This window comes from Echiichthys vipera (assembly GCF_963691815.1).
Source record: "Echiichthys vipera genome assembly, chromosome: 2".
NCBI classification, from domain to species: Eukaryota; Metazoa; Chordata; class Actinopteri; order Perciformes; family Trachinidae; genus Echiichthys; species Echiichthys vipera.
The window spans coordinates 16820734-16837255 of NC_139827.1; the positions used below are offsets into that span (position 1 = coordinate 16820734).

Sequence of the window (16522 nt, forward strand, 5' to 3'; positions counted from 1 at the left end):
GGATTTGGGAATACTTTCAACATCTCCAACACAAACTAAGTGTAGAAGCATTTTACATGTTGTAATCATGGTGCACCTACAAATGGGTGCTTGAAATTTTCTTTTTTAGCCTAAGTGGGTCCTGCTTGCGCCGGCAGCTGATGCAGCCTGTGAGTGTGGATGCCTTCATTGAATTTGCTTCTTGCTCTTTATTTGTTCAACACACACTTTGGTTCACTCACATACTGTTTGTGTGTTGAGGAATATGTTCCAGTTTTTTAATTAAGCACAATGATGCATTTTTACAAGTTGGTGTAGCCAGAGCTCAGCAAGATACAATAAACAAAGGTTTGGAAATTGTTCATCATCCGTCTGTCAGATACTGCTCTGTTAAAACATGCTTTCAATTGTACCAGCACTAGTCTGGTTTGTCAGTTAGGTTCATACCTAGGAATAACTGGTATCAGGAATAAATTATATGTATCACAGTCTGGATGCTGTTCTTGTGAAGCCAACATGTTTTGGCAAGTTGCACATGCGTGTCGATGTACTGTACGATCCCTACCCGAAGTGACTTGTACTTTGTGATCAACTTTCCTATTGTCTAAACAGCTTTTAATCATGTTGGGTAAAATTGAATGAGCATTATGTAATTTTTCTGAGAAACAGTTGCATCTTCCACATTTAAATAATGTTTGTCCTGAAAGAGAAAAGGTTTAATGTTCCTCTTAACTGGGAGGTAGGAAAGCAAAGTTTGTTGTTTGCTTGGTGTCTTGGAGGCTTAAACATTAGTCCTCCCGCTGCAGGACTGACTCCCTAGGCACCCTGTTCTCCAAATTAGAGAGACTTGTGTCTGGTTTGACAGAGTTACTGTGACATTCAACCAGCAACTCAATGGCTAGTCACAATGGCTGAAAGTGGGTTCGAGAGGCAAAGTCCCGAAACAACAACAACAAGCAGGTTGAGAAAAAAGCAGTTGTCAAAATGAGACGTTGGACATCTCTCCTTGTCTCCTGTTGTTGATGCCTCCAGCGTCACATGAAGACATGAGAAAATTCTTCTAGAGTATGATAGCGTAGTTATCGAAGACGTAACAAAATCTAGACAGGAAATAATCAAATGATCTTAAAATGAATTATTAAAATGTGCTGGAAGTTGTGTAAGTCCCCCCCCCTCCATGGACTCCAGTTACACGCAATCCTGAGGGAGATAAATTTGACACAAGATGCATGATGTTTATAAAAAGAAAAGAGAGAAATAATGGAAGTCTACTTAATGTTATATGTTAGCAGTCAGTGGATAGTATCTCAGGAAACAAGTGTGACGTGTCTAAAACAGCATGGGATGTAAATTCAGACACATGCACTTTCACGTCAGAGACATTGTCTGGTGCTAGGACTACAATTTGGAAGTTAATATTCCTGTAATTTATCAACCTTTCCCCAGAGTTTAAGCATGAATCTGCATGTGTATATATGCTGTTCGTGATTTAAGTATGTGTTTTTCTTATTTAAAACTTCTGTAGCTTTTAATGACCTAGCTTGAGGTGCGCAGTAAATGCCACACCCAGCATGTGCACACTCAATCGACACGTGTAATGATTGTTTTCTGCATTTCTCAGAGTCACGTTCAGCAGTGCACTCACTGACGTAGCTGCAGATAGCCCTGCTTCTGCACATGGGCTGATGAGCTTTTTTATAAGCTTGAAATAAGAATTACCGGTAGTTCTTATTCTCACAGTGGTTTTATAGTTATTGTGCATATAATGTATACACCATGACAGAACATGACTAAATCCAGAACCGTTTCTTTTGTAAGAGTACCCAGTGCAATGAAAAGTGGCCGAGGATTAGCTGTAGCAGTTATTATAGATGTTTAAGGGTTGAACAAATGGAAAAATAAACATTTTAATAATTTGACATACTTTAAGCTTATGTAACATTTTTGTTATAATATCTAAATATTCTATATATTGTCTACTTTGCCAACTTTCTGAAGCATCAGGCTGAACAGGAAATTGTTATTAAGCAGAGTGGTGCAGCCACCTGATATCTCTGATAGAGAATCCAGTTCAGCTAGCTACTGAGAGCTCAGTCTGGCAGCAAACACAAACAGCAGAGCTGACGGCCATTTTGAGTTTCTGCACTGAATCCAGGCGCAGTAAATGAGGCCGCAGGGTGGGGGAGGGGGATATTTTTCTCTGCGCAGTGTGCAATAACATTGGAATGTGAAATGTACCAGTAATCGTGGCCACTACTTCCACCGCTCTTAATTTGTGTTTTTTGTTATTTATTCATGCTGACTTTTTGACTGCTGCTTTTCTCAGGCTAAATTGAATGCAACTATGCTGACATATCTCTTTTCAATTAATATTATTTTAAAGTATGTGTACAGCAGTAATCCAGTCTGTGGAGTGGATATCATGCCTCATTTCAGATGGTTAACAACAAAAGACAAACAAGAAATAAATTCTAATATGACTTTTTTTTCTTTACCTTTTGTGTGATTGGTTAGCATGTCACATGACTAATGGGTTCTCATAGTCTGCTGACTTGCCTGCAATTGGCTTATTAGTCAGCTGAGAAATATTTTTGTACATTGATTTTAGTTTTGAATTCAACTTTTTGCTAATAGTATAATGCTGAATTGGAACGGGTATTAACTGTATCAAATTATTACGCCTCGATTTTGTATAAAATATTTAAAATTACATAATTATTACATTTTATTTGCTTAAACATGACATACACAGGAAAAATATCTTGTTTCAAGATTTGTTAGCATAGAAGAGTAAGACTGTAGTAATGAGATGAAGCAACATTCTCAGGAATCATATCATTGATATACATTAGCCTTTTGTCTCCAGATGGGTGGTCAGTCAATTCTCGATAAATGTGGATATACCTCATTGTCATCAACATAATTGTACTTCCAGTTTGATGAAATACGTAGTGACCCTTCAAATACATTTCTCCTTTTGAAGCCAAGGGATCAGTTACAGCTCAAGGGATGGAGATAGACTGCTTTATTCAGAGGAGCTAAATTTAGGGTTACACTTTCATTTGGACGGTCTGTGGATTTCATACGTAGTTGATGTTGTCTTTCTAGTTTGAAGGAATAATACAAAATTTGCTAACAAAAATATATCCATCTCTTTTTCCCTCAGGTTGTCCAAGAATTCTGGGGTAAATCCATGACCAGAAACCTTGGTTGAAGGTGAGTTATTCATAGATTATTTAATTGGTGAGTGTGCACCGCATGCCATTTAACATCATAGCATATTTAGTTTGCTACTGAATGTGAAATGTGAGATTTTTCCCTGCAGCTAAGCACAGCCTCCTGTAGCACCAAGCTTTAATGCATTTCTAATTTAGTTTGACTCCCTTAAGAAGAAGTTTATACCATCACATACATGCATATAAAAGGAATATACATGAAGTAAAACAGAAAATATAACAACTAGCATCAGAACTACAATGTGTGCAACAATCAGAACTATGTACGGAAAATCCTTCAGGTTTGCATAACCTCTCCACTGCTGCCAACACAGCCTTGATTCGCCCGATATGATTTGCTGAGGACTCAGCCAGTAGGAGCGTGGGGGGATGGGAGGAAGGTTGGGTTGCTGCTGTTAACTTCAATGTCATTTCTGTTCTCTCGATCGGGCTTAGGTAAACATGAAATCCATAGGTTAATCTGAAAAGTATGGAAAGGGGGGATTTGTCAGAAGAATTAAACCTTTTCTGACTGACATGAAAGAGCTTTTCTGGCTTACTGAGCTGTACCTTGACTGTTGTCACTGTAGGATACAGATGCAGCAGTGTGTAATCAGTCGGTCAGAATCTGTCTGATTTGGCTTGGATACTGAGGGCAATTTTAGTAAAGAAACGGGCTGTTGGGGAACGGGCAGTTTGGTATGCAGATCTCTGTGGAAGAAGAAACATCTAGAAAAGAACAAACAAGAAAGCCATAGGGCTCTGCAGTGACCTCTAGTGGTTGCTCTGAAACTCTGCAGCCATTTCTTTACTATGCAGTGCGTAAAGTCCAGGACAGGTTCATAAGCGAAAGAGACTTTGCTGCTTGCCCTTGCAGCTATCCCAAGGGTTTTGTAGATCTTTCCTAGATTCATTATGTCCTTTGATAACATCTAATCTCTCCATGTCACTCCACAGGCAGCAATGGAAGTTATTGTTACAGAGGAGAAGAAGAAGATATTCCGTGCTCGAAAAACCATGAAGATCAGTGATCGACAGCAACTGGAGAGCCTTCACAGCACTTTGTTGACGACAGTTCCAGGTATGTCTGAAACATCGCCACCACCTCTGATGAATGGCACGCACAAAGAAGACGGACAAAAAGCAGGGGACAAAGAGCAGTACAACAACTCGGACTCCAACTCCCCCCAATCTACATCCCCTGCCTCCCCTGCACCCTTTCTGTCCCTAAATCTATCCCCTTCCTCAGCCTCTTCACAAAGTCCAAAAGCAAAGGAAGACCCTTCTTCTCCCACATCACCATTCCACTCTATAAACTTTGAACTGAAAAAGATGGAGGAGGAGGAGGAGGAAGAGGAAGAGGAAGAGAAGGAGAAGGAGAAGAAAAGTTCATCACCATCCTCATCAAAGGAGTCTGTTACACCAGCATCAACAGAATCCAAGGAAAACCAGGAAACAGACACTGAGATGACCCCAGAGTTAGAAAAGAAAAAGGTAAATGCTTAGATCTTTTTTTTTTTAAATAAATTGTTTGTTCTCATACGGCTTTATATTGGATTTGTTCAGGCAACCAAGATCAATGTTGAAGTGTGGATGGATTGATGATCCAAAAACCTTTTTAATCAATCTGTGGTTAATTATGCTCTTCCCCAGGAGGACCAGACTAAAACAGAGGACCCAGCTGTGGATTTGTTGAAGAATTCTGCTAAAGGTTCGGCTCCATGTTCGCCTGTACCACTACTAGTATCTGCCTGCACAGAGCCAATGGATACAGATAGTGACACTACAAATGCCAAGGACCCCGAGGCCTCCACAGCCAAAATAAAAGATGAAAAGCCTTCTTGCGCCAAATCTACCACTTCTGATTCCTCTCTTCCTTCTTCTTCTTCGTCTTATTCAGCCGTTTCTTCTAAAGAAATAAATCAAGAAAAGGATATCAAAAAGGAGGACATAAAAGAAGAGGAGAGTAAAACAGAGGGTGTGAAGAAAGGATTAATAAATGAGGAAAAGATGGAGGTGAAAGTAGAGACCAAAAAAGAAAAAACTGAGGTCGGACAACCAAAAAAGCCATCTCGGCCATCATCCACTCCACCATCTAATGCAGGTATGAGAGAGTGGACATTGCGCCTGATAGCTTTCAGATACTTATTAATCATGAGTCAGAATCAGAGTCATGCTCCGTATTAATAAAGTTAGTAGTATAGTAATCCAAAAGCAATAAAATAAATATGTCTCTATATTTTATACATGCATAGCTTTATGTTTTTGTTCTCTAGTTAAATCAATGTAGACTTGAAATGGAAGGTTATGGAAATTATAAGGTTCAACTTTTTTTTACATAAATACGGTTGTTAATAAGATGTCATTAAAACCATTACTCAAACAGCATATTTTAATAGATCCTCCCTGCTTTGTGATACCTTCACATTTTGCCACACTTTGCCAACAAGTCATAGATTTTTAGTCCCCGAAACAACCAAAGCAGTTTCTACAGTCTGTGTCATACGCTACGAGTCGTAAATTGAGTTTGACATGAAAAATCGAGCTTTACTTTAAGATGCTACAACAGATGTTCATATTTTGCTAGTCTGTACATTTCATAAATCATATGGTAAGGATATTAACAACACTTCCATGATGTAATATATGGCAAGTATTACGCAGCGGAACAAACTAAGGTAGACAGAAAAGCCAGAAAATGTACCGTTAGCATAGCATAAGCTTTTTGATACAGGCCAGACCATCTCAAGGCACTAGAACTTATAAGGCTGAATGAGTTTTAATTGATGCATTTAATGTGTGTAATATTCATATAAATTGCATTATAGCTAAGATTTGACTCCAAAGAATCTCTTGATCCACAGTATTAATAGAACAGAATTTAGGCTGTTGGGAACAATTAGTGTCAAGCTTTGGAAAAAAGATATTCAGCAGCATTTTGTATTGGCAAAAACCTTACTACAAAATATTTCACATGACTTCATTACTTCCATAAATATAATTTGTTTGTTTTTTAAACTACTTCTGTACAATTACAAATCACAATTTTAAGTCTGAATATTTTGCCGTAATTTCTGATAGCGGCCCAATTTGTTATTGCTTACACATCCAGTGGAAAGTTTAAACACAATTGGACTTGTATGTTATGGATAAAGATCACATGCAGTTACATGAACTGCTTTTCCGTAACAAAGGTGAAATTGTGAAAAAAAAAATTTAGTAAGACATCAACCCTAAACATGACCATGTAGTTAGATGCATGAATCCTTAACAACTCCATATGTTGTTTGAGATGTTGTTTGATCCTGCTTCAACAGAGGACAGATTAATAGCTAGAAAGAATATAATGCATAAAAGATCTAGGGCAATAAAACACACATGGGGTACTAATCGCTGTTTGTCGTTGTTTACCAAATAGTGAAAGAGGAGAAGGGCTCCACCTCGGGACTGAAGCGCACTTTATCGGAAGGTTCCGAAAACGATGGACAGACCTTAAAGAGAGAAGGGAAAAGGCCCAAGGTGGAGCGTGAGGAGTTGGAGGCACAACTGGAATTTAAATTTACTGCAAAAGCTGGCAGTCACCATAAACTTGAAAAGGTTTGTAGGCAACTATCCTGAAGCACAGATTTCTTCCCACAACTAGAATCTGTTTTGATGCCAATGGATATTTCATTGTTCAATCTTGTTTTTTTACCCCTTTACCTGTGATCTTTCTCAGATTGTGCAACAGCTAGTAGATGAACGGTTGAGGGCCCTGGAGCTGACCATTTTTGAAAAACATTTCCAAGAGCTGAAGAATAGAGTAGACAAGATCGACTGCGCCGCTAAACACCAAACTGCTATTACCACACTCCAAGTAAGTCAACGTGAACATTGTTATGTAAAATCCATTTTCTTATAAGGAGAACACACTTTAAGATGCTTTTTTTTTTTTTTTTTAGTCCTATGTAGTTAAGGAACTGCTAAAATCATCTCTCAACAGTCCAAATATATAACGTTTTCGTCTCTCCACTGTCTGTTTAGGCCAAGATAAGCAGACTCACAAAAAAGTTTGGAGAGGCCAATCAGGCATCCGAGAACAAAAGGAAACAGGAGGTAAAATTTGTTTCCTTTGGTTTCATGCACCTGGTATGTAAGTGATTTTGATTTAAAATGTTCTGACAGCATGTTGTCTGATTTCTGCAGGCACTTGCCGCTGCAGCTTCGGCTGCTGCTGCTGCTGCTGCTGCTACTGCTGCCAAGACTACAACTGTTGCGATCAACCCTCAAGTTCAACGGTAAGTGTTTCCATGCCCAGAACTATTTCTCCTCTAACCTAAACCATTCTGTAAATGTTCATTTATAAATTTAGAAATGAGGTTCTCAGGGTCTTGCAGGCTCACAAATATTTTCATTTATTAAAAAAAAATCACAACATAACTTGTAACAAACATGCTATCTTTGAATCATAAAGCAGTCTGTGTACTTTGGTATTTTGTGTGAATATAATTTGGCCTTTGTATGAACGTGACAATACCGGACTGAAGCCAGTACTACGCACGGAGCCGGCTACAGCGAATACTTGACATTGTCCCGGGTTGCTTTCTGTAATCACTAGAGACTGAATTTAAAGCTAATGGACAGAACAAAGAATCCTTACATCCTCCAAATCAATACCGTTTTTCGAAATCAAGATTCCGTGTCCCACGTTCAGTTTGTCGGGATTAACTTTTTTTAAACTCTTAACTTCCATATATTCCTGGTTTGGAATAAACAAACACGTCAGTCTGTGTTTTTGCACCTGCAAAGTAACCCCCGCGTGGGTCCAGGTCCTGAGTCTTGTGACGTTCTACAATGTGAAGCCTGAGCGTTTCCTCAAGCAGTGCAGAGTGTAGTTAAAACTGCACCTCTCCCCCCAACAGCGTGCTCCGTCGGCAGACAGTAGAGACGAAGCCTGAGGTGTCCATAGAGGAAGAGGCGCCCTCTGTTGGCAAGACTCCTGTACTGTCTGTCAAGAAGGAGAAGGGACAAAAGGAAATGGAGGAGGAAGAGGACAAAGATATGTCACCTCATAGTGCCATGGCGAAAAAGCTGGTAGAATACAATGAAGGAAAATGCAGAGCAGACATTAAACTACGCCCAATCACTTCCCACTTGGAGAAAGTGCTGTACCACAACTGCAAGAGAAGCTCAGGAAGTTACAGAGCTGACCGCTACGCATCCTATATATTCCGCTACCTAGTCCCATACAATGTCTACTGTGAATGGGTTGCAAAGGTTAATTATGTTGGATTAATGGGCAAGGAGGCACTGCCTGCGAACGTGAGGAGGACAATGAAGATGTACATAGAGCGTCGATTCCCTGTACTATCTTGTGACAGCTGGAGAGAGATTCGTGACGTTATCAATGAAATACTGCGAGTGAAGAGAAGACCGGAATTTTTTCGGGAATATAATGAAAAGACTGATGCGTCATTTTGACAGTTTCGTGTTACAGGAACAGAAGCATACTGGGACAATTGTCTTTTTGCATAATTTGAAGTATCAAAACATTAAGTCTATCTATCATTGTCATTGCATTTAGATTCTCATCAGCGTTCATTTAGATTTAATTTCATATTGAAAGGCATATGAATCCCTGGTGACTTGTACACAAAAATTGGCTCAACACTTGAAAATGTTGAACTATACTTGTAAGTGCCATTTCTCCCTTTGTTTAACACTAACACTTACATACTGATTAAACGCTTAAATGACAACGCCACAAGTTGTTCACATTGTTCAATTGTTCAATAAAATGAAATGTCAGTACCTGACCACATTCAGTCGTCTTCATTTTGAGAACATAAACAGCTCTAAGCATAAGCAATCTTTCTAAACAGGCCAGTCCGTACTTCAATGGAGGTAAAGCAGATTCCTGCAACTTTGTCTTCGCCCAACACAGCTGGTGAGTAGTATTATTTTCCTTTATGCTGGATGTGTGTTGGTCTTTGCTTTTAAACAGAATATCCAGGGGCACAGTGGTTATTGGTGTTGCCTACCAAAAACACAGTTGCAGATTTTAAATATTGGTCATGGTTTCTTTCCATGTGGAGTTCGCATGTTCTTGATGTGTTCATGTAGTTTTGTCCGGATGCTGGAGTTCCATTCAAGAGTGCAAAGATTGTTTTAAAAAAGACCAAAACTGACAAAGAATTGATCCTTCTAACAAGCCAAACATGGAGGTTCCTTCATTACCACTAACATGGGTACCATAGTTTAGTATGAGTCAGTTCAGCATACTGCCATGAATACTCTATATTTTTGTATTTTTGTGACCCTGTTTTTAAAGTTAATGTTTTCAGTAGGAATGTGTGGAAGGAGTGAAAGTGCCACAAATAGGCAGAGCGCTGAACGCGCTGAACATGCGGAGCACGCTGATATTGATATATATCAATATATTGCCCAGTCCTATTTGAGAGATTAACTTATATGGGCAGAAATTTTGCAATTGAATTTCATCTTACTGAGACGCAGATTCACAGAACTCAGAAGATTCCTGGGTGTTTATTAGATCAGAAATGGGATACAAGTCAGATAGCTTACACACCCTGTGGTCCCTCTGCTCTTAAGTCCCGCCGCTAGGAGACTACCGCGTCAGAAGGAGAGCTGGCGGCAGCTTCTGAGACGGACCTTCGGTCAGTGGCTCTAGCGACATTATTTCAGGGCGTGCAAACCCCAGCCCTCAGGTCATAGTAGGCTCAGAGTTGCTACAGCTGCTAACTGAAGGTTTGGTTCCTGCCACTTTGGATTTGAACAAACCATCAAAATGTACACAGACCAGAGTTGTTATAAATGTTAAACAATACAAATTCAAGTTATGTGACTTATATTCTGTGTTTTTAATGCAATTATTCAAGTTGAGCAATTCAAATACAAATGATTCAAATATAAATGACTCAACTAAAAATGACTCAAATTCAGTTTCTAGTGACACATATTTTTGTCCATTGTAGAGGCATTGTTGGTTTTGGTCTGGGATTTATTGACAATTACAGACAAATAGAAAATTTCAAGCCTCATCCTTTAAGTGTCCTGTAGCCGTGTACATGTGTGTGATTGAATTTGTCTGCATCATAGTGCTGCAGTAGGTGTGTACTGGTCTTTTACCCATTGTATGCCTTAACGGCTGCTAGCAATAAACAGATGGATATAATGACGACTAATGTGCTTGTGGTTTGTGCAGCTTTTAGTTGTAATAAGTTTAAGTAGTAGGGAGCAGTTGAGTAAAGGAACACTGAATGCAGTTCATTTAAAAATCTCTCAAAACATTCCTGTCACATTCTGAAACAAGCCATTTTTCCTATTTTCCTTCAGCAAACACATCCTCTCTAGCTCCGCCAGGCCCGGCCACAGGTCTGACCCATGCACCCACCTCCACCGCCATGGTTTCACAGGCCCCCATCCTCCAGCTGATCACCACCACCACTTCTAATGCTGGCTCCACCTTGGCCAATTGCATCACCACCCAGAGTCCCACAGGCACCCTGCTGCTGAAGACGGCCTCCGGGAGCAGCATGATGGCTGCGGGCCAGCCGCTCCTCATCCAGCTGCCTTTATCAATGGCTAATGGCCAGCCAGGAACGCTGGTCAATATCCCTGTCTCCTCTTTGTCTGCAGCCGGCTCACTAAACAAGGCCAAAACCACTTCTTCCACCACCACCTTTATTCTCAAGCCCGCTCCTGCTACGACCACTTCACCAGCCTCTGCCACAGCTGTTGCTACTGTCCCTGCCCTTCAGGCCACCACTGGCCAGATGTCCGCTACTCAGATCTCCCTTGCCCGTGCTGTGTACCAGGGTGGTGCTGGAGGTATAACTACACCAAACGCAGGGGTATCCGTGACCACAGCCAGGACGCCGGCTCAGTCTGTGTCTGTAGCAGGAGCTATGTCTTCGGCCTCTTCACCTGCAAACTCTGGGCCAGCAGCAACAGGTTCCACTGCTCCAGGACCACCTCAAGGGACATCTCTGACATCAAAGACAGGTGTGCTGGTATTTTGATCAACAAAGTTTTTGTCTTTAGAGGTATTTGAAAGGTCTCTCCTGCAATAAGTTGCTTGTAAGAATCAAGCTGTCGATCATTTGGCCAGTCCCAAAAATGTCAGCATGGAATGTTAAGATGCGAAACTTCTACTTTTCCTTCTTTCATAAAACCTGTTATGTTTAGTAACAGTGTGCCTTTCTGTACCTTTCTGTGCTTGATCTAATGTCTTTGTCTTGGCTAAAGAATGAAGTATTGTTGGCTTTTTCTTTTCTTGAAGTTTTCTCAACATTTATCCCCCTCTATATTTTTGCAGACAACCAGGCTACGGGATCCACTCCATCCAAAGCTGCTGCTCCAGGGGCACGACCCAAAGGCTCCGTCATCGATCTCACCGAGGACGATGATGATGTACAAGGTAAGATTGAAAGGCACCTCTTTTTCCCCTACAATAGAATAGATTTTTATTACTGGTCTATTTTTTAACACACTCTGTAATTAAAAGCAGCCTTTGGTCTAATTATGTTGTACTTCCATGTTCTCCAGTGACAGGAGTAGTGAAGAATGCCTCTGTCGCAGCTCCCTCGCCTACTCAGCGTCCATCCCTAGTCATCAGCACTCCCAACAGTAAGATCACCGCATTATATTGAGGGCATGAAAGGGTGATTTTCTGCATGCGTGTGATTGTTGTGACAAACACAAAAACCAGTGCTCTACACTTCATTTTGACTGTTGGGCACCATTATGGTATAATCATCAAGTTCTAAAAACACAATTAAAGTGATGAAATGCAAATATTGTGTTTGACATCCAAATAATACATCTGTAATTTTCTCATGTGCTCTGCCCTCAGGTGCAGGAGCAAGGTTGTCCCCGCAAAGCAATCAGAACCCTTCCAGCAATCCTCAATTGACAATCCACCACCGCCCCCCACTGGTGAGGACATAGAACTGCGTTTTCCATTTTGCATTACATACATTTTGAAATCCTATAACTTATCTGTCAAGTCTTAGGTAATTATTATGTGCATATCTTTTGAAATCTGGGAATCTTATCCTGACAGACTACTTATAAGGTCTAGTAGTTCAGTTGTCTTTGCCCACAAAACAGATCTTTACTGTAAAAAATGTCAACAGCTGCATGGAAGTTCAGAATATATTTATCTCAGCATATAAAAAAACTTCTGACCTCTGAGTACTCGTTCAAAATCAAATATGACAGTTAATTGGAGTCCGAAATAAGTATTTGCTGACGTCTTGATTGAGAAATAATGTTCATTGGTGAGTTAGGGTTAGGTTGAATTTGATTCATTCACGTTGGGTTTTTGACATTTTTTTCTGGAGGTAGTAGACCGGACCAATTCAAGGACTGGACAGAATTGGCCGCTTTAACAACTTGCCAGCGCAAACCCAAGCACCAGTAGTCTGATAAATTAATTTATTATCTAAATGCTTCATTCACCCACGTCGTAAGAAAACACATTGCTATCGCTTGATAAATGACAACTTTGCTCGACGCGTTTTCTGTAACCACTGTAAAGCATGGGGGGATTGTCAAGCTAGCTAGCTAAGTAGCCAGCCGTCTATTCGTTACAGACCTAGCACCCGCTCTTTTCTGGATGACGTCTCCGAGCAGCGGGGATATGCGAAATGCCGATGAGGTGTGCTGGCTAGCTAACTTGCTAGCATACCATTAGATGAATCGACTATGCATCTATTGTAGCTAATGATATTGGGGGAATTCAATCCTGTGGCACTCGCTGTTATCCTGGTTAGAACAGTCATACTGAAAATAACTTCATGAGCGGTTTGAACGTTGTTGTAATGTTACTGTACTTGTTAGCTTCGCGACTTCATGAGACACTTGTGAAAGTGGCACATTGTATGAGGATACTGAGAGGTACAAAAGTGAGTACTCGATCAGTTGGAATACTGATGTCCAAATTGACTCATGCCCATCCCTAGTCATAATCAAATTTAGCCCAGTTTTGCTAGAGGAACAACTCCTGACACTGTTTTCTATTTGTCTTTTGTAGGACTCGCCAATGAAAGCCCGCCCTGTAACCACCAGTGCGCCAAACCGGGTACTGCCGCCTCTCCCTGCTGCACCTGCACCTCCACGCTTACCCCCGGAGGCTGAGCGGACCTCACCTCCTCAGCAACCACAGCTGAAGCTGGTGCCAAGTCAGAACGGTATAGTGCTGTCCTGGTGTGTGGCAGAGACCGATCGGACCTGTGCGACTGTCGACAGCTATCACCTGTATGCCTTCCATCAAGACAACGCTAACAGCAGTGCAGCGCAGCACTGGAAGAAGATTGGGGAGGTGAACGCCCTTCCTCTGCCTATGGCCTGTACACTGACCCAGTTCCAGTCTGGCTCCACTTATCATTTTGCTGTCCGAGCCAAAGACATCTACGGGCGCTTCGGCTCGTTCTGTGAACCTCAGTGCACGAATGTTATCAATACCAACTCTAACTGAGCGGTTAAGGAATGAAAACATTTCTTTTTTTGCATTTGAAAGTTCAAGTTCATGACTTCCTTTAATTATTTTTGTGTTAGGAACTCATACATTGTGCATTGAACACATACAGTATCTGTAAATATCTCTGCATAACAACTGGACTTCAGACTGAGTTGAAGAATTGAGGCTGCAAACGGTTGGTTAATGTACGTAATGTATTTTTTGTGACTTAAGCTGTTGTATATAATTTAATTACTTTGACCCTCTACTAAGTCAGATATTTATGTTGTTGTCTCCTGTTACTCTGCTCCAGATGTCTTTTTATTTACTTGAGAATAGGTGACAGGATTATCCGTGTAAACTCAGAATTGCACAGAAATGTATAAATGTGTGGTAGAAACGGAATGATGACTTTTGTAAGTTCTGTCTGGCAACCAGACTTTGACAAACACAATAAAAGGTTTTTATTAAATTATTGGCTTACTTATTTTGTGACACATGTCATCTTCTGTTGTTGGTTCATAGCTCTAAACTGCAATTACAGATCACCAATGTACCACAAAGACATGGCCATTGCTTTGGTAACAGGATCCAGAGATGTTTGTGTCAAAAATCCAGTTCCAAATATACGTACAGTACTTTGCACAGAAGAACCAACATGTTATTTTCCTTGCATGGTGATGGATAAAGATGAAGAGAAGTCTAAGTCTCTGATAGAGATAAATTGGCTGATCTGCTGCAGCCACAGGATCTCATAGCTGCTCTACATTTCTGGCAGCCAATGATGAACCACAAAACTGCTATCATTAGTAGTTACTATTAAAGGTCCCACTTCAAAAAAATACACACATTTTAGTGGGAAATATTCAATGAAAACATTTTGTTTATTTGGGATAAAACTGCAGGGCCCCTTTAACTGTAGTTTTCATCTTTAAGTTAAAATAAACCACAAGGGGGCATCAGTGTCTAGCATATGGTGCGTATCTAATTTGTTGCTGCAACTACAGAAGCAGAGGAGAATGTGCATTTTCAATTAATAATTTGTTGAGAACAAAAATGATGTAACGACGGAGATTGGAAGCCAAAATCATCAACCCACTGACCGCTGGACTCAAAATCACACTGAAAATCAAAGTAAAATTTCAATTTGAGGCTAATCCATCTGTGACTCAGTAGTGTGTGTGGCCTGTGCCTGTATGCTTGTTCCTGATACGTCGATGGATGGGGTCCTGACCACACAAACTGTTTCTAATTGCATCAAGCCTAGTTTGGCATTCCTGTACTGCGCTTTCTTTTCACTTATCGGCACTGATACCGATATATCTGCAATATAGATAATATAGTGGCCTGCCAGTTTTACTGCTCTAGTTCTGAAATGAAAAAAAAATCAATCTGAAATGAAATGTAATTTTTTAAAGTTGTTGTTATAATAAATATTGGTTATAATAATAATAATAATAATTTTAAGACAAAAAGGTCATTGAATTATTAAAGTGTAACTACACCCTCAGGTCTGATCCTTACTGCCCACTGCATCATTTTTGAAAAATGCACCAAAGTGGGGGCAAAGTGAGGGTGAGCTGCCCACCTCGGGTTAGAGGGTGCTAACATTTTTAAATTTGATGACATAGAGACGACACAACTGGTCGACTCTACCTCAGCAATGGACTTGCAAGGCTATGGCTGGTTTAAAACAGTAGGGGGCGTGTTGAGCCATTTTCAAACCATTACATTTGGTGAGAAATGTTCATATTAACACCAGCATTGATTGTTTCATCACAGTACAGTCATGTATGATTTAGTTTACAGCTCAAAAAGCACATTTAAGTATACAGAACCTCATTAATTGGTAAATATAAATGCGATTTAACTAACCAATTTATAATAGCTTTTTTAACTGTAAAGGCCCCTTCACATGATACGCGCTAAAACACTTTGCGCTGGCTGTTCCATTAATTTCCTGTGGAAGAGGCGACAGCGACGTACACCACTCAGATTTGCCGCTCTGCCGCGCTGCGCTCAAAGTTCAAATCAGGTGAACTTTGACCTTGTTGCCGCTGACCTTTCAAAAGCACAACCAATGAGATAGAAGCTTTGAGTGTGACGTTTGCGTTTCCTAGGCAACCATAGAGTGACATCAAGCCGGTAAGAAAGATGGAGGAAAAACGTATTATTTGTCCGAGTTTCTCGAACTATTTAACGTTACATTAAAGTCGTATCACGATTTGGGAAGAAAACGTAATGCTTGGAGGTTTATAACCAGTTGTTACAATGCTAATGTTGATTTAGCCGTTTACTGGGTCTCTGTGCCCAACCTCGCGGTGAGCCCAGCGCAAAAAGCTGATCATGTGAAGGCCCCTTAAGTTATTTCTTTATTGTTACCAGAGCAGCGACGATGCCTAAATGTTTACAATAGGAGACCTGACCTCCTGTTGTTCTTCATATTAATGTTTTGAATTACATTATTATTATTATTATTATTATTTAATTGATAATTTAAGTTTTCTTATGCTTATATTCATAGTTTGGAAAAAAAAACTAAAATATGCACCTTTGAAATTAAATAATAAATAACATTTCTCAATGTTTCTGTTGGTGTTGGATTATTTGTAACACAATGGTGATGGACACTGGTTCGAGGGGCCCCCTGTGAATTTTTGCCTCGGGCCCTAACAGACTGTAGACTCGCCTCTGGTGGTAAGTCAACGTTAGCAGCTCACTTGACAACAACTTAACACAACTAACTGGTTTATTTTCATAATTTTGTGAGCTGTCACGTGTAAATGTGGATCATGCTGAGTGTCCCACAGAACTGCTCCCTTTTCAAGACCAGTCACAACACGGTGAGTCTGTTTAACATGTCTTT

The 16522-nt window shown here is 40.3% G+C and overlaps 1 protein-coding gene across 3 annotated transcripts in view; it reads left to right on the forward strand.

Moving 5' to 3' along the window:
* atf7ip (activating transcription factor 7 interacting protein) overlaps nt 1-14095 on the forward strand; it is a 32077-nt gene extending 17982 nt beyond the window's left edge. For 2 of the 3 annotated variants that reach the window (XM_083928927.1, XM_083928928.1), the window contains exons 2-14: nt 3146-3195; nt 4152-4688; nt 4848-5298; nt 6613-6791; nt 6913-7050; nt 7218-7289; nt 7380-7471; nt 9056-9120; nt 10530-11198; nt 11512-11613; nt 11742-11822; nt 12049-12131; nt 13231-14095. In XM_083928927.1, the coding sequence (XP_083785053.1) occupies nt 4158-4688; nt 4848-5298; nt 6613-6791; nt 6913-7050; nt 7218-7289; nt 7380-7471; nt 9056-9120; nt 10530-11198; nt 11512-11613; nt 11742-11822; nt 12049-12131; nt 13231-13674 (2907 nt within the window). In that variant the 5' untranslated portion in view covers nt 3146-3195; nt 4152-4157 and the 3' untranslated portion in view covers nt 13675-14095. The remainder of the gene's footprint in view (nt 1-3145; nt 3196-4151; nt 4689-4847; nt 5299-6612; nt 6792-6912; nt 7051-7217; nt 7290-7379; nt 7472-9055; nt 9121-10529; nt 11199-11511; nt 11614-11741; nt 11823-12048; nt 12132-13230) is intronic. The other variant, XM_083928929.1, reaches the window with a different exon arrangement.
* The last annotated feature ends 2427 nt before the right edge of the window (nt 14096-16522 follow it).